Source organism: Nelumbo nucifera, chromosome 2, assembly GCF_055504915.1.
Source record: "Nelumbo nucifera cultivar China Antique chromosome 2, China Antique-T2T, whole genome shotgun sequence".
NCBI lineage: Eukaryota > Viridiplantae > Streptophyta > Magnoliopsida > Proteales > Nelumbonaceae > Nelumbo > Nelumbo nucifera.
The window spans coordinates 32,092,456-32,117,026 of record NC_142650.1 but is presented as its reverse complement, the minus strand read 5'-3'; the positions used below and the strand labels follow the sequence as shown (position 1 = coordinate 32,117,026).

General features: G+C 42.8%; 1 protein-coding gene across 2 annotated transcripts in view; it reads left to right on the top strand.

The window, feature by feature from the left end:
- Window positions 1-24,571, top strand: part of LOC104603308 (formin-like protein 18) — a 160,926-nt gene extending 136,355 nt beyond the window's left edge. Inside the window, exons 17-18 of one of the 2 annotated variants that reach the window (XR_736198.3) lie at window positions 23,655-24,074; window positions 24,351-24,571. Coding sequence is in view for 1 of the 2 variants with exons in the window: in XM_010267305.3 (XP_010265607.1) it covers window positions 23,655-23,842 (188 nt within the window). In the remaining variant the exon portion in view is untranslated. Of the gene's footprint in view, window positions 1-23,654 lie in introns of both variants that reach the window. The other variant, XM_010267305.3, reaches the window with a different exon arrangement.

The window sequence follows — 24,571 nt, the reverse complement described above, 5'->3', positions numbered from 1 at the left end:
CCACTGGTTGTGAAGTTTTTAGTCCATATTATAATAATCATGTGGTCTCATACATAATACTTCTATGAACTAAGGTTATTTATTAGAACAACCCAATAACACATGAAATGAATATTCTTTTATTCATAACAAATGTACAATAAATCAGTTAGAGCTAAGGGCATGCACACTATCTAACAACTCCCACTTGCACTCAGGTTCAATCTGGCATAAGTTGTAGTCCCATGCTATCCACATGTTTTTCAAACACTTTCTGCAAGAGTGGCTTTGTTAATGGGTTTGCCACATTCTCCGCAGATGCTACTTTTTGAACCTATATCTCTATGTGCTATGATCTCTCGAATAATGCAGTACTTGTGCTCGATGTGTGGTATGTTTGAAAGCGCGTTGTTAAACACTCTGAAACACCAATTTAAACATTTATAATTTTTACCGTTTCTCAAACAACTACTAACATAGTAAATGGGTGAGAACGGGTCGTATCCAAAGGGAAGCAAGTGAAAAATTAATATATACTCGGATCTGGACAAGAGAATGCAATCGGGAATGGCAGAAAATACGAAAATAAAATCTATTATTGCTGAAATTAAATGTTTCGAATTTAAACAAGACAATAAATAAAAGTCAGAATTTAATAAAGTATGGGAATCAACAAAGGAAATAAAAGAAATAAATAAAAAAAAAGATCCAGAATCCGGATTTGGTGGCGGTAGCTACAGATCGGCTAGACAGCTTGCAGAAACCCCTCCTTACAAGAATCGGGCGTCCGTCCTTTCTACAACCCTCGAACCCCTCGAGACACCTTAGCCTTGAACCGAACGAATTCAGATCTGCAAAACAGAGAAACAAACAAGAATTAAATCTAAAAGATTGCAGAAATAAAAATAACAGAAAAGAAAAGAATGGTTGATCAGATCCAGTGGCGGTAGTTGCAGAATGGTTGAACAGCTTGCGGGAACCCCTCTTGACAAGATTTGGGCATCCTCCCCTTCTACAACCCTTGAACTCCTCAAGAAACCTTAGCCTTGTTAACTAGGTGAATTGACCAACCCCTTCTCTAGGGCTCCTGTGGTCCTTTTTATAGAGAAGGGTGGATATAACTAGAATTAGAGAGAAAGAGGGGGGTGGCAGCTGGGTTTTAGCAAAAATATGGGTGCCCTAGGGTTTAGAATGAAGGGTTAGGATGGTTCTAGGGTGATCCTAAGGCTGAGAAGAAAAGGAGAAGGCACCCAATATTATGTAAGGCTGAGATTTAATGGCTAAAGGCTAAATGGTGAAGATTAGAAGTTAGGTGGCTCCTAGGGTTAGAATGCTAAAAAGAGAATGCCCTAGAATGGATGGTAGAGATTAGGGGGGATGGAAGGTGAGGATTTAACAGTTAGGGGCGGCTAGGGTTTGTTAAGAGTGAAAAGAATGGGTTAAAAGGCGCCCTAGGGTTTGCTAAGGCATGGGGAGCATTCTAATACAGTAAGAGGGGCACAAACTGGGTTTAGCAGCTAGGAGGCGCCCTCCTGCTTTCAGTTTTTCACAAAAACACCCCCTTTCTCAATTGGACTTCACACCAGCTTCCCAAAATCTGCATTTCAGCTATGAAAACTTCCCAATTTTCCCCAAAATTTGCACAGAGGCCCTTAGAGGCCACAACATTGCATTTAACTGGGAAAAGGGCGCATCTTGACTATTCTAAGGCCAAAAATACCCCTGAATTGATGCCCTTAAGGCATCAAAATGCAAAGTTATCACACCCCCCCAACTTAAACATTACTAGTCCCTTAGCAATGCATCCTTAAAATTACACTGATCATAGAGATCTTTCCCATCTCAAGATCCTCCCTGACAAAATTAGTCAAGCATCTTGATTCTAGCATTCTCAAACTTTGTATAGATCAGTATTGGACTTAATGGGTAAAATCGTCTTTCTATGAATATTATAGAAACTTGGCTTAAAAATCTTATTTACCCTTCCATTTGCAGACTGTCTTGATAATCTGAGATTGATTTTAAAATTAGACATATATTCTTCTTATCAATTTTTTACAATGGATTTCTACCCCTGAACTTGATTTGCACACTTATTTCTATTGTTACCTTCCACCGTTTGACGCGAATCTCGACACTTGCCTTAGGTGAAGAGACCCGGTTACTAAGTGTTAGGTAAGTGTCTTTGGCATTCCCTTTTCCGTTTGACACGAATCTCGACACTTGACTTAGGTGAAGAGACCCGGTTACTAAGTCTAGGATGTCCATTGTCCTTTTATTCTTCTTTTCTTTTCTTTTTTTTTTCTTGCAACACTGTTCAGGGCAGTCCATTGTTTCTAACAATTTGAAAAATTTTTGTCTAATTTCTTAATCTTTCTCTTCTTATCTTGGCAGGGGCAAACGTAGGAGTATTTTCCAATTTGTAAATGATTTCGACAATATTCAAATGAGACCAATTTTGACTCCTATCACTTGCTACCAATTTCTTCAAAATTCAATATTCTTTTATCAGTTTCCTCACTTTTTCTGTTTGGGAATCTCTTTTAATGGAAAGAATTTTTAAGTTTTTCAGTGAAATTTTAATTCTAGATTTCTAAAGGCTTAGCTTCTATTTTTTTTCCAATTTTTCTCTCTTTCGTCACCCCCAACTTAAATGCCATTGTCCCCAATAGCATAATTAGACTGATGCAAAAAGGACTTGGGCCAAAGGGAACAATCAACAGGGTTTTCCTGAGGGGTTCAAGATCTGCCACTTGGTCTCGAATCAAAAAAAGAAAAACAAATCCTAAAATCAAAAACACTAAAAACTACGTTGGGTTGCCTCCCAACCAGCGCTAAGTTTAACGTCTTCAGCCAGACACATTCATGCACTTCTTCCATCTACACTCTCCTACTCACTTTCATCTTCATACAAACAGGGCTTAGACTGGGCTAACCAAGGGACAGACAAGGCATCTAAAAGATCAACTACATCTATCTTGCACTCATCTTCCCCTAGGTTTGGATACTTAAGAGGCACTAAAAACGTTTAGCCGGACTTTCTGCTCCCCTAATGAAATGTCCATTTCTCCTTGTAGAGAACACTTATGTGGGCCCCATAGCTGTGGTCCCCACTATGTTCGTAGGACAGTATGTGCTGTTAGCGTAGGGGTATTTTTGTCTTTATACCTTGATTGATGTTGCTGATCGGTAATGTTGTGTTGGAACATGTGCTCTTAACTTAAGTAAGGGCACATAGGTCTTTTCAGTCATGTTTTAATAATAATATAAATACTTACTGGCCGACTGGGAGAAGTCAAGTTGACTCTTTCAGTTCGAACTAGAATTCTCTCTTCTCTCTTTCTCTCTCTCTTTCTTTATCACCTTTTCTTCTTCTACATAACTGAACTCAGTCAGGCCGAACTCTAAGGCAGACCTGAATTATAACATGGTATCAGAGCTAGGTTAAGTCTGCCTAGATTTCTGCTTGCCTAGGGTTCATTCTCTGCGCACCCTATCTAGGGTTTTCCTCTTTTTTTCTGTGTTTGATTGGAGATAAGGGAAAGGGCTGAAAAGGATTGATCGCCCTCTTCCCTTGGGGGTCTCTATGCCTCCAGTCAGGTCGTATGTGGTCGGTTGCTGTGATTTCTGAGATCGCCTCTCCTAGTAGAGGAAGAATAGAGGGCCGAACTGTGTGGGCAGTGGCTGTTGTGTGTGAAGCGGCTGTTGTGTGTGGATTGCTCTCCTGCTCGTATGGGTGTTACTTCAACGATAAGGTAAGAGATTTCAGTGCATGATATCTGTTATGGATTAAATAGGAGGTGTGTTTCAGACCATATGCTAGGGTTTCGACCAGTAAGTGCTAGGGTTTATGCTGGTTTCTTTGTGCATTTTGAAGGAAGAGATATGATCATATAGTGGTGAGATTTCAGGTAGTTGTAGGAGTAGGATTTGTGGTGTGAGCACACTTTTCAGCAACAACAAGTGCTGAAATCAGTGTGACAGGTGTGATCTAGGGTTTGTGGTGTAAAGAGCACACATTCCAGCAACAATTAGTGCTGCAATCAGTGTGACAGGTGTGACCTAGTGGTGTGTAGTGTGCAGATCTCAGTGATAATAGAATTCAGCAAGTGTGCAGAATTGGTGATAACATAATGGGAGACAATAATGATTATAAACCTAGTGTGATGGTGCCTACAGACTACCTGAATGTTCAGATGACCTCCATTAAGTTAAATGGAGAGAATTATGTGCCTTGGGCTAAATCCGTTGAAGTCTTTCTGAAGGCAAAGAAGAAGGTAAAACACATCAGAGAGGAGAAACCCTCCTCTGACTCTCACGAGTATGAAGACTGGAAGCAAGAGGATGCTCAGATCATCACATGGTTGTGGAACAGTATGGAACCCAGGATTAGTGTGAACTTCATGTTCCTTGATACTGCCAAAGATGTGTGGGACCATGCGAAGAAATTGTATTCGGGGCAGGACAATACAACCAGAGTTTATCAGCTTTATCAAGAGTACTATAATCTGCAACAGGGCAATCAAAGTCTTGAAGAGTACTATGCCAACATGAGGAACATACGTAATGAGTTGAATGTCTATCATCCTCTCACTTCTGATGTCAAGATTCAGCAACAACAAAGAGAGCAGCTTGATGTGACTAGATTTTTTGTGGGACTAAAGTCTGAATATGAACCAGTACGGGCTCAGATATTAGGGGGATCAGCTCTTCCGTCCCTAGAAGAGGTATTTGCTCAACTTCGGAGGATTTCTATTGGATCTACTGAGAACTCTAATATCTTAGATAGATCTGCCTTTGCTACATCGAGAGGCTGTGGTGGTAGAGGTGGAGCTCGGGGAGCTCAGTCTGGCCGTGGTGGTGGTAGTGGTTCTGCATATGGCCGAAGTGGCAATGGTGGGTCTACTCATAATCGTAGTGGTGGTCGTACTAGGAGCAGAGATTCAGGGGGAGCCCGTGGTAGAGGACGTAGCTCAGGCCCGAGGAAGTGCACTCATTGTGGTATGGATGGACATACCATCAACTATTGTTATGATCTACATGGTCCTCCCTCAACCTGGGCCAATCATGCCGCGACCGGTGACTCAAGTTCCAGCTTTAGACAGGAGAATCATTCATCTGACCAGTTGCCTCCTACATCCACAGATGGTCCCATGAAGGAGATGGTGAGTGTTCCCCGTGATGAATATGAGAGGTTTATCCAATCACAGCAGAACACGTCGACTTTTGCTCACTCAGGTATGGCTTGTCTGGCATCTACACCCAATCCCTGGATCATTGACTTTGGAGCCTCCGATCACATGACTGGAACTCCAGGTGTGTTTTCCTCCTTATCTCATTGCTCAACATCACAATCTGTCACCCTTGCTAATGGTTCCACATCCTCAATTTGTGGTGTTGGTAATGTTGACCTAGATCCTGTATCCCTCTCATCAGTTCTGTATGTTCCTAAATTGCCTTTTAACCTTGTGTCTGTTAGTAAGTTGACCAAATCACTTAACTGCTCCATTACCTTTTATCCTTCTATGTGTGTCTTTCAGGATCTCAAGACGGGGATGAAGATTGGTGGAGGGCATGAAGCAGGTGGACTGTATTATCTTGACGGTGGTGGTGGTAGAACTTCAACAGCTCTCCAGTCATCTCTTTCTCCTCTCCAGTGGCACTGCCGATTTGGTCATCCGTCGCTAAAAGTCTTGAAGTCCTTGGTTCCGTCCTTGAGTCAGCTTTCTGTTTTGGAATGTGAGTCGTGCCAATTTGGGAAACACCATCGTGTTCCCTTTAGTTCTAGGGTTGATAACCGTGTGTCGAGTCCTTTTTCTTTAGTTCATTCAGATGTTTGGGGTCCTTATAAAGTGATGTCATATAATGGATACAGATATTTTGTCATTTTTGTGGATGATTTTTCAAGTATGACGTGGCTCTATTTAATGAAAGAAAGAAGTGAATTGTTTACCATTTTTCAAAAATTTTATGCTGAGATTCGTAACCAATTTGGTACCCACATCAAAGCTTTTCGTTCTGATAATGGCCGCGAATATTTATCCTCATCATTTCAGGAATACCTGGACCAACACGGCATTATACATCAGACCTCGTGTACCTACACCCCACAACAAAACGGGGTGGCTGAGAGAAAGAATCGCCATCTCCTTGAAACAGCAAGATCCCTAATGCATCACATGCATGTTCCCAAACCTTTTTGGAGTGATGCAATGCTTACCTCTTGTTTTCTGATTAATCGGATGCCCACGTTCATCCTTGATGGTCATTCTCCGTTTCAGGTCTTGTTTCCCACTTTGTCTCTGTTCCCTCTTACGCCGAGAGTTTTTGGGTGTGTCTGTTTTGTCCATAATCTGGGTCCCGGGAATGACAAGTTTGATGCCCGTTCTCTCAAGTGCATCTTCCTTGGCTATTCTCGGACCCAGAAAGGGTATAGGTGTTACCATCCTGGTTCTCGACGGTCCTTTGTGTGTGCTGATGTCAGTTTCTTTGAGTCTACTCCATTCTTTTTAGGGTCTGGTGATGCTTCTTCCTCCTCATCACCTCCTCCTCTTCCACTTCCCGTTGTCGATTCTCCTCCCTTTGTTCCAGTCGTGACCAAATCCTTGCCTCCGGTGCCCCCACCTATTGAACGCCTACCTATCCGTCATGTGTATACACATCGCCCACGTGCACCAGCTACTACTCCTCCGGCTACATCTCCGTCGACGGATCCGGCACCAAACCCCTACTTAGCATCTGAGATTGATCTACCCATTGCTTTGCGGAAAGGTAAACGTACTTGCACCCTTCATCCCATTTCTAATTATGTTTCTCTTACTCACCTTTCCGCTTCCCATCGCCAGTTTGTTACCTTGTTATCATCAGTTATTGTTCCTAAAGATGTCCAGGAAGCCCTTGCCTCTCCAGGGTGGTGTCGTGCCATGGAAGAAGAACTCTCAGCCCTTCATCATAATCAGACTTGGGACCTCACTGCTCTTCCTCCTGGGAAGCAAGCTGTTGGTTGTAAATGAGTTTATACGGTTAAGTATCTGCCTGATGGTAGTGTTGAACGCCTGAAAGCGCGATTAGTTGCAAAAGGGTACTCCCAAACCTATGGCATTGACTACATAGAGACCTTCTCACTGGTTGCTAAGATAGGGTCAGTTCGTGTTGTGATCTCTCTTGCAGCCATGTATGAGTGGCCACTATATCAGCTTGATATCAAGAATGCCTTTTTGCATGGTGACTTACTCGAGGAGGTCTACATGGAGCAACCTCCAGGGTTTGTTGCTCAGGGGGAGGATGGTAAGGTGTGCAGACTAAGGAAGGCTATATATGGGCTTAAACAGTCTCCTCGAGCATGGTTTGGTAGGTTTAGTGAGGTGGTAAAGAAGTTTGGTATGAAACAGTGCAAAGTTGACCATTCTGTATTTAGTCATGACTCTCCGGGAGGAAAAATACTGTTGGTGGTGTATGTAGATGATATTGTTATTACTGGGAATGATATTGGTATTGACAGGCTGAAGACTTATCTGTAGGATCACTTTCAAACAAAGGATCTGGGTAAATTGAAATACTTCTTGGGGATAGAGGTAGCGAGATCCAAGTATGGGATTAACCTGTGCCAGAGGAAGTATGTGCTTGATTTGCTGGAAGAAATAGGCTTGTTGGGTGCCAAACCAGCTGAAACACCCATGGACACAAATACCAAGCTAAGCAGTGATATGGGTGAAGTGTTTGAAGACCCTGGCAGATACCGACGACTTGTGGGCAAACTGAACTACCTAACCATTACCAGACCAGACATCTCATTTGCAGTTAGTGTGGTAAGCCAGTTCATGCAAAAACCTTTGATTCCTCTGAGAATTGTGAAGTATCTAAAGGGGGCTTCGGGTCGCGGTCTGATATACAAGAGTGGGGGAAAACTTGAAATAGAAGGGTATTCTGATGCTGACTGGGCCGGTTCTATGTCTGATAGGCGGTCTACTACGGGCTATTGCACATTTCTGGGAGGTAACCTGGTGACATGGAAAAGTAAGAAGCAGACGGTTGTGGCAAGAAGCAGTGCAGAAGCAGAATATAGGGCTATGGCGCACACCACTTGTGAATTAGTGTGGCTAAGGAACCTTCTACAGGAAGTAGGGTACAACATTAACACTCCAATGAAGCTCTATTGTGATAATCAGGCTACAGTTCATATCTCCTCTAATCCAGTGTTTCATGAAAGAACCAAGCACATTGAGGTTGACTGTCACTTTGTGAGGGAGAAGGTGCTGAATGGAGAGCTAGACACTACACATGTTAATACAGGAAATCAATGGGCTGACTTATTTACAAAAGGCTTAAGTCGGGGAAGAGTGGACTACATATGTAACAAGCTGGGAGTATATGATATACCTTGATTTGAGGGGGAGTGTTAGCGTAGGGGTATTTCTGTCTTTATACCTTGATTGATGTTGCTGATCTGTAATGTTGTGTTGGAACATGTGCTCTTAACTTAAGTAAGGGCACATAGGTTTTTTCAGTCATGTTTTAATAATAATATAAATACTTACTGGCCGACTGGGAGAAGTCAAGTTGACTCTTTCAGTTCGAACCAGAATTCTCTCTTCTCTCTTTCTCTCTCTCTCTCTTTCTTTATCACCTTTTCTTCTTCTACATAACTGAACTCAGTCAGGCTGAACTCTAAGGCAGACCTGAATTATAACATGTGCAATTATTTGTTTTAGTCATGTTAGTGTTAGTTGGTGGTCAACGTGTTATTTGCTTTATTTGTCATGTAAGTATTAAGGGCAGATCTGTCCTTTCCTCTATGTACTGAACATAACCTATAAATACTAAGAGAGTGGCGGCGGCAGATTAGAGTCTGTCCCTCCTTTCAAACCTTTGTGTTCTCTTGTTCTTCTCCTCTCTTTTCTTCTTTTCCTTACTTTTCTTTGTAGAGAACACTGATGTGGGCCCCACAGCTGTGATCCCACTCTGTCTGTAGGGTAGAATGTGCCCTAGTCATCCTAGGGTTAGCTGATGGTCAATCTGTTATTCCAGTTATTATTTATATTTCAGTTTTATATTGTTTTATGTGTTATGTAAATACCAAGGGCAGATTTGTCCTTTCATGTAACTAGCATAACCTATAAATACTAAATAGGAGTGGCGGCGGCAGAATATTCAGATTCTGTCATTCCTTTCAATTCTTGTGTTCTACTGCTCTCTCTCTACTCTTTCTCCTCTCTCCTCTATACTTTTTTCTCTTTTTCGAACCTGAAATCTATTAGGGTTCAAGGCTGATAGCAGCCTTGAACATCTACTTGGTATCAGAGCAAGGATTAGGGTTTCTCGTGTGAGTCTAGTCCAGCCGACCACATGAGAATTCCCTATGACTGGAAGCTGAGAAAGTGGAGTTCGTGGACTGATTCTTGGAGATCGCCAGAGGGTTTAGCAGCTGTTGAAGACTTGTCACGGTTGCAGAGTGTTGGCGATCAGGAGGAATCAGAGAAGACTAAGGTTCGGGTAACCTTGGAAGGCAGCGAACAGTTTTTTCTTGTAAGTTATCTATTTTCTAAGAGAAGTACTATCAGAGAGGATAGGTTGGACCTATCTGGAAAGGGCGGCCGAACCAGTCTAGGGTTTTCTCCCTTCTATTCTCTAGGGTTTTACAGCAAACCCTACTGTTGGGCCGAACTACCTTAAGGTTCTTTTCTCCTACTCTAGGGTTTGAAAGTGATCTTGCGGCAAACCCCAATAAGCTTGCAGCAAGCCCTAATGTTATATTGAACCTTGCGATTTACCTGGAGCTGTCCTCAAGTTTTTGTTAGCATTGATCAGCTTTTAGGGTTTCATATTAACCCTATTGCAAGTCTATCTGTACGGTACTGATTGGAATGTGCAACTGAAATGTTTTTCTTTAAGGACTGATTAAAACCCTAATTCTGCCAAGCATAGCAGACCTGCTTCTAAGCTGATTTTTCAGATCCTTTTGGGGTTTTCGAACTCTCTTAAGGGGTGAGAACTGTTCGGACTGCTGTTGTTGTGTTTGCTAGTTGGTTTCAGATCAGATTTATACCTGTTTTGTGCACATACACTGTGAATACAAATTGGTCCTATTACTGCAAATGTTTGTTCCTAAAATCTATTGGAGTGATGTTATTCTCACTTCATGTTTCTTGATCAACCGAATGCCTACATCAGTCCTTGGAGACTCACCATTCTCTATCTTGTGTCCTTCAAAGTCCCATTTCTTTCTTCCTCACGTATTTTTGGTTGTGCTTGTTTTGTCCATTGCTTGGGCCCTAGACATGATAAACTTAAGTCCCAAGCAATCCAGTGTATCTTTTTAGGCTATTCTCACACACAAAAAGGGTACAAATGTTATGATCCTATCCTCCATGTTTTGGAGCAGCTACAGTAATCCGAACCAGTGAAGAAGGAAGAAGAAGATGAGGAAGAAGACAAGAGAAAGAGAGAACAGGAGGGTTTAGTCGAAGCTGATTAGTCACCCATTCAGTCGACCCCCTTATGTTTATTAGGTTCTAATTACACTTACAAAGACTAAACTGCCCACACTTAAGTGTGGGGCAGAGTGCTCTAATAAAACAGCCACATAAGCAAAGTACTTAACTGACATGAGATTACTAAACTACCCCTATTCGGCTCACTCTAACACTCCCCCTCAAGCTGGAGAATATATGTCATATAATCCCAGCTTGTTACATAGATGATTCACTTTCCCTGAGTTTAGAGCTTTTGTAAACAAATCTGCCCATTGATCATTCGAGCCCACATGTTCTGTATTTATCTCTCCAGCAAGGACCTTCTCCCTCACAAAGTGGCAATCAACCTCTATGTGCTTTGTTCTCTCATGAAATACAGGATTGGATGAGATATGGAGTGCAGCTTGGTTGTCACAATACAGTCTCATAGGTTTATCCATGTGAAACCCAATTTCTTGTAGAAGATTCCTCAACCACACTAACTCACAGGTAGTATGTGCCATGGCCCTATACTTAGCTTCAATACTACTTCTGGCCACAACCATCTATTTTTTACTCTTCCACGTCACAAGATTTCCTCCAAGAAATGTGCAATAGCCCGTAGTAGATCTTCTATCATTCACTGAGCCTGCCCAGTCTGCATCTGTATACCCCACTACTTCAAGTTTTCCTCCTGGTTTATACAATAGTCCACGGCCTGGAGCTCCTTTCAGATACCTCACAATTCTAAGAATTGCATCCCAGTGAGGTATACGAGGGTCCTGCATGAATTGGCTCACCACACTGACTACAAAGGATATGTCAGGTCTCGTGATAGTCAGATAGTTCAGCTTCCCCACTAGTCGTCTATACCTTCCAGGATCTTCAAATACTTCTCCTGTATCACTGCTCAACTTAACATTTGGTTCCATAGGGCTCTCAGCCGGTTTTGCACTTAACAGTCCTGTTTCTTCCAATAGATCAAGAACATATTTTCTTTGGCACAGATTTACACCTTGTTTTGACCTGGCAACCTCTATTCCCAAGAAATATTTCAATGTTCCAAGATCTTTTGTTTGGAAATGATTTTGCAGAAATACCTTTAAATTTGCCAATCCCCAATTTATCACTACCAGTAATGACAATATCATCCACATAGACCACTAATAGAATCTTCCCAGCTTCTGAGTCATAGCTGAACACTGAGTGATCTACCTGGCACTGCTTCATTCCAAAACTCTTCACCACTTCACTGAACTTCCCAAACCAAGCACGCGGCGATTGTTTCAGCCCATAAATTGCCTTCTTCAATCTGCATCTTACCATCCTCCCCCTGAGCAACAAACCCAGGTGGTTGTTCCATATATACCTCCTCCACAAGATCACCATGGAGAAAGGCATTCTTTATATCAAGCTGAAACAGAGGCCAATCATACATAACTTCCAGGGAAATTAGTACACGAACAAAACCAATCTTAGCCACCGGAGAGAATGTCTCCATGTAGTCCACTCCATACAACTGTGAGTAACCTTTAGCAACAAGTCTGGCCTTCAGACACTCCACACTACCATCTGGCAAGTATTTCACAGTATACACCCATTTACATCCCACAGCATGCTTACCAGGTGGGAGAGTAGTAAGTTCCCACGTTTGAGTATGTTGAAGAGCAGAAAGTTCCTCCTCCATTGCCCGCCGCCAATCAGGTGAACTGAGAGCTTCTTGAACATTGTTAGGTATGGAAATAGAGGATAAAAGGGAAACAAACTGGCGATGTGATGTAGAAAGACGAGATAATGAAACAAAATTGGAAATGGGATGGAGGGTAGAACTGCGTTTACCTTTCCGTAAGGCAATGGGTAGGTCAAGGTCTGAAGGTTCAACAATAGGAGCCATGAGAGGATCCGCAGATGAGGTAGAAGCTAGAGGAGGGGCCGATGTCGTTCGACGTGTATACACTTGCCGGATTGGTGGACGTTCGGTGGTGATCTGCACGGGATGAGGTGATGAGTCTACTCCAACAACAACATCTGGAACTGGATCACTGACAGGGAGAGGAAGAGGAAGTGTGGGTGGAGACGAAGGCGCTTCAGGACCTGAGAAGAAGGGGACTGACTCAAAAAAGGTGACATCAGTGTCACGGGGGTAATCGTTGGGGCCCCATGCGGCACTCGAAATGGGCGAGTAAGCCTACGAAACAAAGCAAACACACACAAAAAGGCAACAAGATGGCACACGAATTAGCAAAAGGCTATTTGTATTGCATCAATTAGTGGTAAGCACAAGCACACAGTACAGTGTCGAGGGGATCTCGTGCTTAACCTTTACACGCTTATGAGCTCACTTGACTACCTACCTCCCCTCAAAGAGTACGTTAAGCTTTTGGGGGAGTGACAAAAGGAAACATCAAAAGGACGGAAAAACATACTAAGTAATTACAATAACGCCATTGGCGGCCCCCCTTACAAAATACAAGCAAAGCCCACCCATGACACACATGTTGACACCATGAAGGCACGCGGTTGGCACTCTGATGGCTCACTGTAGGTGCTTGATGGCGTGGCGAAGGAGTCACCTGTGACATTCTCCCCCACTCAATTCGATCTACGTCCTCGGAGATCGGCTTCGGCTGGTCCCTTAGAGTCACTGTTGCGGAAGGAGGGTTCTTCTGCTGCTCCCCGAACCGGCTGTCGTCCAAGGCCGAGGTTTATATTTTGGTGGCATGGTTGAGTTGGCTCATTCTGTTGGGGTTTCCTATGGCTAAGTCCTTTCCTGGCAGCCTCAAGGTATGTTAGTGGCTGGTTTAGTTTGGCTAAGGGGTAGGTTTGGGCCAGGTAAGGATCAAAATGGTGTTTTGGATTATTAAGGTGTGGATTCCCATGCATTTTTCCTCAAGGGTAACTCACAGGGCTACTACGAGAACTAGCCTTAGGGATGATGTGAATGTGGTCCCTAGATGGCTTGGGTGGCACTCGCTCTCCCCGGTGGTTGTGGTAGTAGATGTGGGCAAGGTTTGACACGGCCTTGGGTCTTCTTCTGTTGGGCCCACCAATTGCGGGCACTTGCGGCTTCTGCTGTGAAGTCGACTTCTGCTGATGTTGACTTGGGCGTTGGCATTGGCGTTGGTGCTGGAAATGGAACTGTCTTGGGGGTGACTTCTTCCGGGTGACGACTTCCCAACCAGTTCCAATGTCGATGTGAGGTACTTGACAGGACAGGGGTTCTTCCTTGTTGACGCAGCGTTGTCTTCATGGTTGCTGGTTTCTTGGTACAACTGCAAGGCTGAAAGCTGCTTCCCAAGTATCTGCAAGGCTGATGAGACAAGAACCATGCAAGGGGAGTGTTCGTCCAGAATAAGCAAACTGTTGATGTGTGGCATAAGTGCTGCTTCCGCCTGCTTGAGGAACTCCACTCCAAGAACAACCTGAAAATCATCCAAGGGAACCACAGATAGATTGATGGGTCCTTTCCATGGTCCAACTCGGAGTTCTACTCCATGGGTCGTGCCCTCTACTGCTTTGGCCCCGGAGTTGACAGCCTTGACCCACCCAGTTTGTTTGGTGGTGGTCAAGCCGAGTCGCTTTGCTTCCGCAACCGAAATGAAGTTGTGGGTGGCCCCAGTGTCCACCAAGGCTTGGGTCGGCCTCCCGCCAAGGGTGATGTCTACATAATTCAGCCCCTTGTGGGCTTTGGTGGGCCGCTTTGATGTGGCCTCTTTCTTGACCATGGCATTGATGAGTTGGAGGGCGCCTACTCTTGGCGCCGCTGTGGGTTTCTCCTCATCGCTCTCTTCACTATCGCTGAGTTTGGCGATGAGGGCAGTTATTTTCTTTCGGGTTGGACAGTCACTCGTCCAATGCTTCCCGTTGCAAAGGTAACAAGGCGCAGGAGGAGGTCTCCTAGTGGATTGGTGGCCCTGATAGCTTGGGCCTCCTTGTGGTTTCTTCCCTTGTTGGTAATTGTAGGGCTTGTCCGCGGGAACTGGCTTCTCCTTTGTAGAGGTTGATTGTGGATCTCCCCCACTCAGACTCATGGTACCTGGGCTGGATGGTCTTTGCACATCTTCCTTAGGTGTTCTCAGATCAACAAGTTGCTCAGCTACGGCCATGGCGGTGGCGAGGTCCTCAACCCCGCGTCGCTGGAGTTCGAGCTCGGCCCATGGCTTGAGACCGTCCATAAAATTGAACAGAAGATCCTTGTCTGACATGTCAGTGATCTCCAGCGTCAAGGCCGAAAACTCCTTGACATAGTCATGTAGTGATTCTTGATGTCTGAGATTCTTCATTCTTCGGTGCGCCAAGTACTCCACATTTTCTGGGTAGAACTGCCGCTTGATCTCACGCTTGAATCCAACCCAAGTGTCGATGGTGCGGGTTCCTCGTTGAATGTCTTGGCAACACCTACGCCACCATAACATTGCGATATCAGTCAAATACATAGCAGTTGTACGTACCTGAGTTTGGTTGTCAATGATGCCAGTGGCGGAGAAATATTGCTCCAATTGCCACAAGAAGTTGTCAAGCTCCCTAGCATCCCGAGCACCCGAGTAAGGTGTTGGCTCTCGGATCTTGATGTTCATGGAAGCTAGGGTGGAGGGAGTGCTAGGTGCATTGGCCACTGCCCTCTTTAGGAGAATCATCTCATCTCTCATCTCATCTTGCGCTTGAAATCTGTCTAGCAAGCCCTGTAGGCAGCTTTGGGAAGGCCCAGCTCCCGAATTCTGTATGGTGGTGTGCATGTCTCTGAAGGAGCCATTGAAACGTCCTTCTAGTTCCACCACTGCATTCTCAATCGTCTCTAGGTTGAGGTGGAGTTCATCAACCCGATCTCGGGTTTCTCCCACTGTCACCTTGCAACGTAGGAGGCGCATGTCCATGGTAGCTAGTTGGTCGACTGATTTGTCGTGCTTGTTAGCCTTAGTTGTACGCCGCTTGGTAGGTTCGTCAAGTGGAGCGTCATCAGAGTCGTGGGCTTGAAGCCGCCCATGCGGTGTGTCATCGGCAATGCCCCGATTGTTCTTCATTGTGTTGATGTAGGGACGAAGACAAGGTCCAGAATGTGTGTAGGAGCTCCTACTCTGATACCAATTGTCACGGGGGTAATCGTTGGGGCCCCGTGCGGCACTCGAAATGGGCGAGTAAGCCTACGAAACAAAGCAAATACACACAAAAAGGCAACAAGATGGCACACGATATAGCAAAAGGCTATTTGTATTGCATCAATCAGTGGTAAGCACAAGCACACAGTACAGTGTCGAGGGGATCTCGTGCTTAACCTTTACACGCTTATGAGCTCACTCGACTACCTACCTCCCCTCAAAGAGTATGTTAAGCTTTTGGGGGAGTGACAAAAGGAAACATCAAAAGGACGGAAAAACATACTAAGTAATTACAATAACGCCATTGGCGGCCCCCCTTACAAAATACAAGCAAAGCCCACCCATGACACACATGTTGACACCATGAAGGCACGCGGTTGGCACTCTAGTGGCTCACTATAGGTGCTTGATGGCGCGGCGAAGGGGTCACCTATGACAGCAGGGCAGACATAGCACTTCTGGGTAATGGGATTATAACACTTGTACCCTTTTTGAGTCCGTGAGTAGCCAAGGAAGACACATTTAATTGAGCGTGCATCTAGCTTGTCTATTCCAGGGCTCAGATTGTGGACAAAGCACACACAACCAAAGACACGAGGAATTAATGGGAATGGAGATAAAGTGGGAAACAAGATAGAGAAGGGGGACTGACCATGAAGGATGAAGGAGGGCATCCGATTAATGAGAAAACATGCAGTGAGTACAGCATCACTCCAAAAACGTTTAGGAACATTCATGTGGTGAAGAATAGACCGAGCAGTTTCAAGAAGCTGACGGTTCTTCCGTTCAGCTACCCCATTTTGTTGAGGGGTGTATGCACATGATGTCTGATGAATAATGCCATGCTGTTCTAAATACTGTTGAAATGAAGTAAGAAAGTATTCACGACCATTATCTGAATGGAGAATTTTGATTGGAACACCAAATTGTGTGCGTATTTCAGCATGGAATTTTTGAAAAATGGAAAATAATTCACTTCTTTCTTTCATTAAGTAAATCCATGTCATTCTTGAACAATCATCAATAAAGGAGACAAAATACTTGTACCCATTATAAGACTCTATTTTGATTGGACCCCAAACATCTGAATGAACCAAAGAAAAAGGACTCAACATACGACTCTCAACTCTTGGACTGAAGGACACACGACGATGTTTCCCAAACTGACATGACTCACATTGCAAAACTGACAAATGACTCAATGACGGGACCAAAATCTTGAGAGCCTTGAGAGATGGATGTCCCAGTCGGCAATGCCATTGTAGAGGAGTAAGTGAAGTCTGAAGAGCAATTGAAGATCCACCACCGTCAAGATAATACAGTCCACCAGCTTCATGCCCCCCACCAATCTTCTTCCCCGTCTTGAGATCCTGAAAAACACAAGTGGAAGGAAAGAAGGTAACAGAACAGTTAAGAGCTTTGGTTATTTTACTAACAGACATAAGATTGAATGGAAACTTAGGGACATATAAAACAGATGATAAGGGCACAGAAGCCATGTCAACATTACCAACACCACATATGGGAGATGAGGACCCATTGGCAAGTGTAACAGTTTGTGATGTGGGGGTTTCAGAAAGAGAAGAGAACACACCTGGAGTCCCGGTCATATGATCTGAGGCTCCAGAGTCAATAATCCAGGGAGAGGTTTTAGATGACATGCAAGCAATACCTGATTGGGCAAGTGTGGCAGTGGTATGCTGTGAAGTAGTTTGAAGGAACCGTTCATACTCATCACGCGGTACACTCACCATTTCCCTCCTAGAGGTAGATGTAGATGTGGGAGGAGTTCGGTCTGCCGGTTTACTGTCACTGATATCAACCTCACCTGCTACAGCATGATTAGCCCATTTAGAGGGAGGGCCATGTAGATCATAACAGAAATTCATTGTGTGTCCCTCTCTACCACAATGAGTACATTTCCTTGTAGAGTTATTCTTCCCTCTGCCACGGCCTCCCCTTGAGTCACGACCACCCCGACTAATCATGGAACTTTCATGGCCCCCTCGGGGAGCATGACCTCCCCCTCTTGTACTATGTCCAACCCCTCGAGCTGTCACAAGTGCTGATCTATCAGACTGTGTGGAGTTCTCTGTCTGTCCCAAAGAAATTCTACGAAGCCTTGAGAATACTTCCTCAAGTGTAGAAAGAGTAGAGCCCCCCAATATTTGGGCTCTAATTGGTTCATATTCTGACTTCAGCCCCACTAAAAATCTTGTAACATCTAGTTGCTCCCTTTGTTGTTGCTGAACTTTAATATCTGGAGTAAGGGAGTGATAGACATTGAGTTCATTCTTTATATTCTTCATGCTGGCATAGTACTCTTCTAGAGTTTTGGTTCCTTGTTGTAAATCAAAATACTCCTGATAAAGCTGATACACTCTTGTTGTGTTATCTTGTCCAGAATATAGCTTCTTAGCATGCTCCCATATATCCTTAGCCGTATCAAGGAACATGAAGTTGGCACTAATTTTGGGTTCCATACTATTCCACAGCCAAGTCATGATTTGAGCATCTTCTTGCTCCCAATCATCAAACCCTGGAGAGTCCTCCGGTGGCTTTTCATCTCTTACATGCTTTACTTTCTTCTTTGCCTTGAGAAACACTTCCACTGATTTAGCCCATGGAACATAGTTCTCCCCATTCAGCTTAATTGAGGTCATTTGTACCCTTAGGTAGTCGGAGGAAATTACCACATTAGGTTTCTGATCATTGTAGCCATCTCCTATTGCTGCCATTGTACTCTTTCACAGTTGCCTCTAACCTTACTTCTCAGCTACAAGCTGATTGATGTTGTTCACAGTTTGATACTTCAGCACCTATTGCAGCCCCTAAACACAACAGTGGGAGCACACACTTGTTCTTCTTCACACTACTGCTGACTTCACACACCTACGACCCACATAAGCATCACAAGCACCACAACACAACAGTAGGCCCTCTTACAACCACTCAATAAAAAAAATTGTGCATCACAAGCACCACAACACAGTCAAACTGCTACACCCAGTTCAGATTTGTTTAACACACTTAAGAGGGCATTACACGACCACAAGGAGCTTGGCAAGGTCACTGCATTCCACCTTACACCACTCAGCCACCTACAGCAGCCCTAACACCACTCAACAACTCACAGCAGCCCTACACCATTCGGCTACTGCACACACAGCCCTTCTTAGGGCAACAATGAACCTAGTTCTCTAGGTTCTAATCAGTACTAACTGATTCTTGAAGGGTTCCTACCCAGAAATACCAGCAACACAAAAGGACTAAATAACCAACCTTCCTTTGAGAGTATCAGCCAACCATTCACTGCTGAAATCACCTTCCTTGATGAAGAAAACTGTGCGCAGCAGAGAGCAATGAACTGTGATGTCTCAGACCTAGGGCGAACCAGCTCTCTCCATTAACTAACCAGAAACGAAGAAGAGGGTGTCACGAACACAGCTGAGATGCTTTGCAAGCGGAAGCAGGTCAGAAACCTCGCTCTGATACCATGTTTTGGAGCAGCTACAGTAATCCGAACCAGTGAAGAAGGAAGAAGAAGATGAGGAAGAAGACAAGAGAAAGAGAGAACAGGAGGGTTTAATCGAAACTGATTAGTCACCCATTCAGTCGACCCCCTTATGTTTATTAGGTTCTAATTACGCTTAAAAAGACTAAACTGCCCACACTTAAGTGTGGGGCAGAGTGCTCTAATAAAACAGCCACATAAGCAAAGTACTTAACTGACATGAGATTACTAAACTACCCCTATTCGGCTCACTCTAACACTCCATAAGTCGTTTGTTGTTTCTGATGTCACCTTCTTTGAGAGTCTTCCTTTTCTAGACAGGAACCCTCCCCCTCTATTCCTCTCCCATCTGCTTCAGGTGATGTGTTTGTCCCTCTTCCCACTATTGAGGATCCCATTTGGCCATCAATTCACAATGTACATCAGACGTGCTCGAGAGCTTGCACCAATTTCTACATTGGCTCAAACTCTATCTTCATTTATCTACTGCCCGTCAAAAATTTGTGTCTCTTCTGTCTTCTATATCTGTCCCTAGGTCTGTTCAAGAAGCTCTTGCCTCACCTAATTGGAAGAAAGCAATGGATGATGAATTTCAAGCTCTCCAGTCTAACCACACATGGGATCTTACTCTCTTACCCCCTGGGAATTGGTTGTAGGTGGGTGTATATGATCAAGCATAGACAAGATGGTAACATTGAGAGGCTCAAAGCCTATCTGGTGGCAAAAGGCTATACATAGACCTACGGTGTTGATTACTCTAAGAACTTCTCTCCAGTGTCTAAGTAGTCATCTATACGGGTTATTATTTCTCTTGCTGTCCACTTTGATTGACCCTCGTAGCAGCTTGATGTAAAGAATACTTTTCTTAATGGTGATCTTTAAGAGGTATACATGGAGCAACCTCCTAGTTTGTTGCTCAGTACAACCTCCCCCTTCATATCACTCATCCTGATATGTCCTTTAGTGTAGGGGTTTTGAGTCAGTTCATGCAGAATTCCACAAACATTAACTAGGAAGGTGCTGTAAGAGTATTAAGATACCTAAAAGGTGCTCCTGGCCGGGTATGGCCCACACCACCTGTGAATTGATATGGCCAAAACATCTCCTTCAAGATATTGGTATTTTTATAGGGAAAGCCTATCAAGTTGTTTTATAGTTGACTATCATTTTGTAATTGAAAAGGTAACAAATGGTGATATTGTAACTCCTTATGTCAAGTCAGAAGAACAGTTGACAGACTTGTTTACAAAGAGTTTGTACCATACCAGGATGGATTATATTTGTAACAAGTTAGAGTTCTATGATATATATGCTCCAACTTGAGGGGGAGTGTTGAAATGTTTGCCCACAGGGGCATTTTAGTCTCTTGCTGTAATCTGGTATTTCCCCTGTTAAGAATCACTTAGAAGGGGCATCTTTGTAATTTCCCCATATTATAATGAATAGAACTACAGTGCAGATCGATTGGAAGGAGATTGGAAGGAGAATACAGTTCGTATCCCTTTTCTTCTTCCTTTCACTTTTCTTTTGCTTTCTACCATTTAAGACAGGTTTCCCAACCTTTTTCTTCCTTTTTCCTCTTCTTTTTCTCCTTTATTCACAAATTTTAATAAAGTACATAGTCACATATTTGTATAGCTTTTCATTCTATAATGTATGTGTTAGTAAGTGTTCATCCAGTATTTGGTATGGTGTAGGGTACACCACCAAATATATTATGTCTCTAGGCATCACAAGGCACAATTTAGGTCCTTTCTCAAGCAAAAAGAAGTTACTTAAAATAGTCTGAAAGTAAGCACAAGTTCCAAAATGTGGATTCAACAAATTGTGAAACTGTAAAGTAGCAATTAGCAATTATCTACATTCCACCATCCATAATAAGTTAATACTCGACTCAACTAAGCCTTATCCCAACTATATGAGGTCAGTTCCATGAATCTTGTTCATCATGCTGGTCTGTTAAGTGCATGCACAATTAAGTTAATAGCAATATAAAAATAAGAGTCCAGTTCATAATACCCTTAAACACGTATAATAATAATTCAACACATATGCATATGGAAATACAATAATTCAACAAAAAATCCGGCCTACACCCATAAATGTGTTGAGCATCTTCTTAATGGTTGGTTGTCCCTTAGAAATGGATGCAAGGTTGCCAGCAGGAGCCTAGGTCTGCTGCAACAAGATGGTGAAACAGTTGATGGCATATCAACTCAGAGATAAACACGCCAACATGGAAGACTAAAAGAACAAATTTGGCTGATGTATTTTGTTTCTGATTTGGTGTACCAGAAAATCTTACACCATATTGTTCCAGTAGATCTGGACTTGTGTTGTGGGGCTGATCCCTGCTATGCCTTTTATGAAAGACTAGTTTACTGCAAGCAATAAGGAAACCATGAGGACCCTTTCAGGTTACATTCATTAAGTCACTGTGCTCCAGGGTATTATGGTTGAGTGGTCTTGCCATGAACAGATCACAACAAATATAAATGCTGATCGAGTGGTTGTCCATTGGGTAGTTGCCAAATTACCATGACATATGTAATTCATATTTACTGGGTGAAAGATATCAGAGAAACAGAGGAAAGAGAAGAAGAGAGAGAAGAGAGGAGAGAAGAGAGAAAGAAGAGTTTTGGGGGGTCTAAACCTAAGGCTGGCAGCTCCAACTTTTGTATTTATATTAGGGCGACCCAACTTAATAATAAAAGAGAAGAAAAGTACAAATATGCCCCTGTGACACAAAGAATAGAAAAAATAACATAAAAACTAACTGATTTTAACATTCCCCCTCAAGTTGGGACATAGATGTCAATCATGCCCAACTTGTCACATTAGTCATTGTGTTGCAAATGATGTAATCCCTTTGTAAAAATGTCTACAAGTTGATCCTTGGAACTAACATATGGAGTGCACACTTCCCCATTCATAATTTTCTCCCTAATAAAAGTGTTTCTCGACTTCAATATGTTTAGTTCCATCATGAAGAACTGGGTTGGCTGCAATATTGATGGCAGCCTTGTTATCACAATACAAGGACATGGGACTCAACAGGAAAACCTAGCTCACTCAATAGATTCTTTATCTACATAACTTCAACACTTCATCAGACATTGCCCTATACTTAGTTTCTCCATGTGACTAGGTTCCCTCCCACATAGGTACAATACCCACTAGTGGACTTTCTATCATCAACTGATCCGGCCCAATCAGCATATGTGTACACTTCAACCTTCAAACGTGCATTCTTCTGGAATAGTAAACCAGTCCTTGAAAACTTCTTTAGATACCCAATGATTCTCTCAGTTGCCTCGAAGTGTGTGGTCTTAGGAGCATGCATGAATTGACTAAGAACACCCACAGCATAAGCAATGTCAGGTTGGGTCATGGACAAATATAATAGTCTTCCCACAAGTCTCTAGAATTGCTTTACATCCTTGATAGTCTCACCATGGCAATCACCTAGTATGTGGTTTGGATTAATGGGAGAGTCAACAGGCTTAACCCGGAGATTTCATGTATCTTGTAGTAGATCTAGGATGTATTTTCTTTGAGAAATGAAGATCCCCTTTTGTGAATGGGCCACTTCAATTCCAAGAAAATACTTCAAGAGACTTAGATCCTTCACCTCAAATTAAGTGGCTAGGAACTCCTTTAGTTTCTAAATTTCAACCTTCCAATCACCTGTGATCACTATGTCATCAACATACACTATGAGGGCTGCAATTTTTCCTTCTCTTTTCACAAATAATGTATAATCAGTCTGACACTGTTTGTAGTAAATCTACTGCACAGCCAGACGAAACTTGTTGAACCAAGCTCTTGGTGATTGTTTTAGTCCATACAAGGACTACACGATTCACAAAAAAAGGTAAAAACGCCTTCACAGCATCAAACTTCCCTCTAATTGTTTATCAGCACACGACCAGGAGAGAAGGGAAGAAAGAACATAGAAACCTTCAGATCAGTCCAATGCACTTCCTTGACAGTTTTGATCCACAACAAAGAAGAAATTGAGAAAACTGAAAGAAGAGCTTGATCTCACGGCTTCTAATCCCAGAAAACCTGCTCTGATACCATGTTTTCTGGGTGAAAGATATCAGAGAAACAGATGAAAGAGAAGAAGAGAGAGGAGAGAAGAGAGGAAGAAGAGTTTTGGGGGTCAAAATCTCAGGCCGGCGGCTCCAGCTTTTGTATTTATATTAGAGCGACCCAACTTAATAACAAAAGAGAAAAGTACAAATATGCCCCTGAGGCACAAAAATAGAAAAAACACAGAAAAAATAACATAAAAACTAATTGATTTTAACAGTTGCCAACTTGCCATGACATATGTAATTCATATTTACTTGGTGATTTTCTTTTTGGATATCTGGGCAATGCCTATTTTTGTGTGCTTTCTTTTAGGTTGTGTTTGTTTTGAAGGAAAAAGTAGGGAAAAGAAGGGAAAGGTAGGAAAATCTTTACAAACCTTGTATAGGTTTCCCTACCTTTCCCTATTTTTTCCTTCAAACCAAACATAGCCTTAAATGCTAAAAATGGTGAGACAATTTACCTGGTGCTTCTTTTTCATGTATATCTCTTTCATATATTTACTTTTTTTTATTTCAGTTGTCTCTACTTTACTCAATTTTGTGAGAATGTTTGAACGGGCCCATGAGGAAAACTGCAAGCAACTTGAACTTGAAAAGAAGAAAGCACAGAAGGAAGCAGAAAGTGACAAGAACAAGACTGGTACTCCAAAAATAGATTCTCAAAACTCATCAAGAACAACCTTAAACAGTGGCAAAGCCACATGACTTGTATTTGTTAATCAGCAGAAGCAGTTTCTGTTCCCAAGGGAAATTTTTGTACTTGATCCAAATGAAGAACTGAGATGACAAATCAGAAACACCAATGGAAAAGGTTCTGTTGATGACAAGAAGAATGCCAATCTGATGGTGCAGAGAATAATTTACAAGTGAAAGGAGTTACGAAAGGTGAAACATTACAATTATCTGCAAAGCAAAATGGCGGAACCTGTACTTAGTAGTAAGTTCTTCATGCTCCTGACCCCAAGAAAACCTTGGCTGTCCACACTCAATAGTCTGAGCTGTCAACGGGGTTTTCCCTGCATGATGCGCTAGTTCATCCTGCAACGCATCCGGCATTGATACCATTACAAGGAGCCTGTGTGAACTGTCATGCGGGGAGAGACCTATTGACAGCCTAGGCGGTCAAACTTAGCCAAAATTTTGCCATCTGCCCCACCACAACTCCCCTCGTTTATATCATTCTCTAAATCTGAATTCGTTTTTTCTTTGGCAGGGAGTGGGAATAGGTAGTGTAAGTTTTTAGTTTTTGTGAACGACTTGTAAAATATTCACATCCAATCTATTGTAAATATGTGTCCAAATACCTGTCTTTTATTTTATTTTATTTTTGTGAATTCACATTGTTATCTATAATTCTATATTCTTTTTTTCTCTTCCTTATATTTTTTTCTTTGTATATTTTGGAATTATAAATTAATATGTAAATGTTGATAA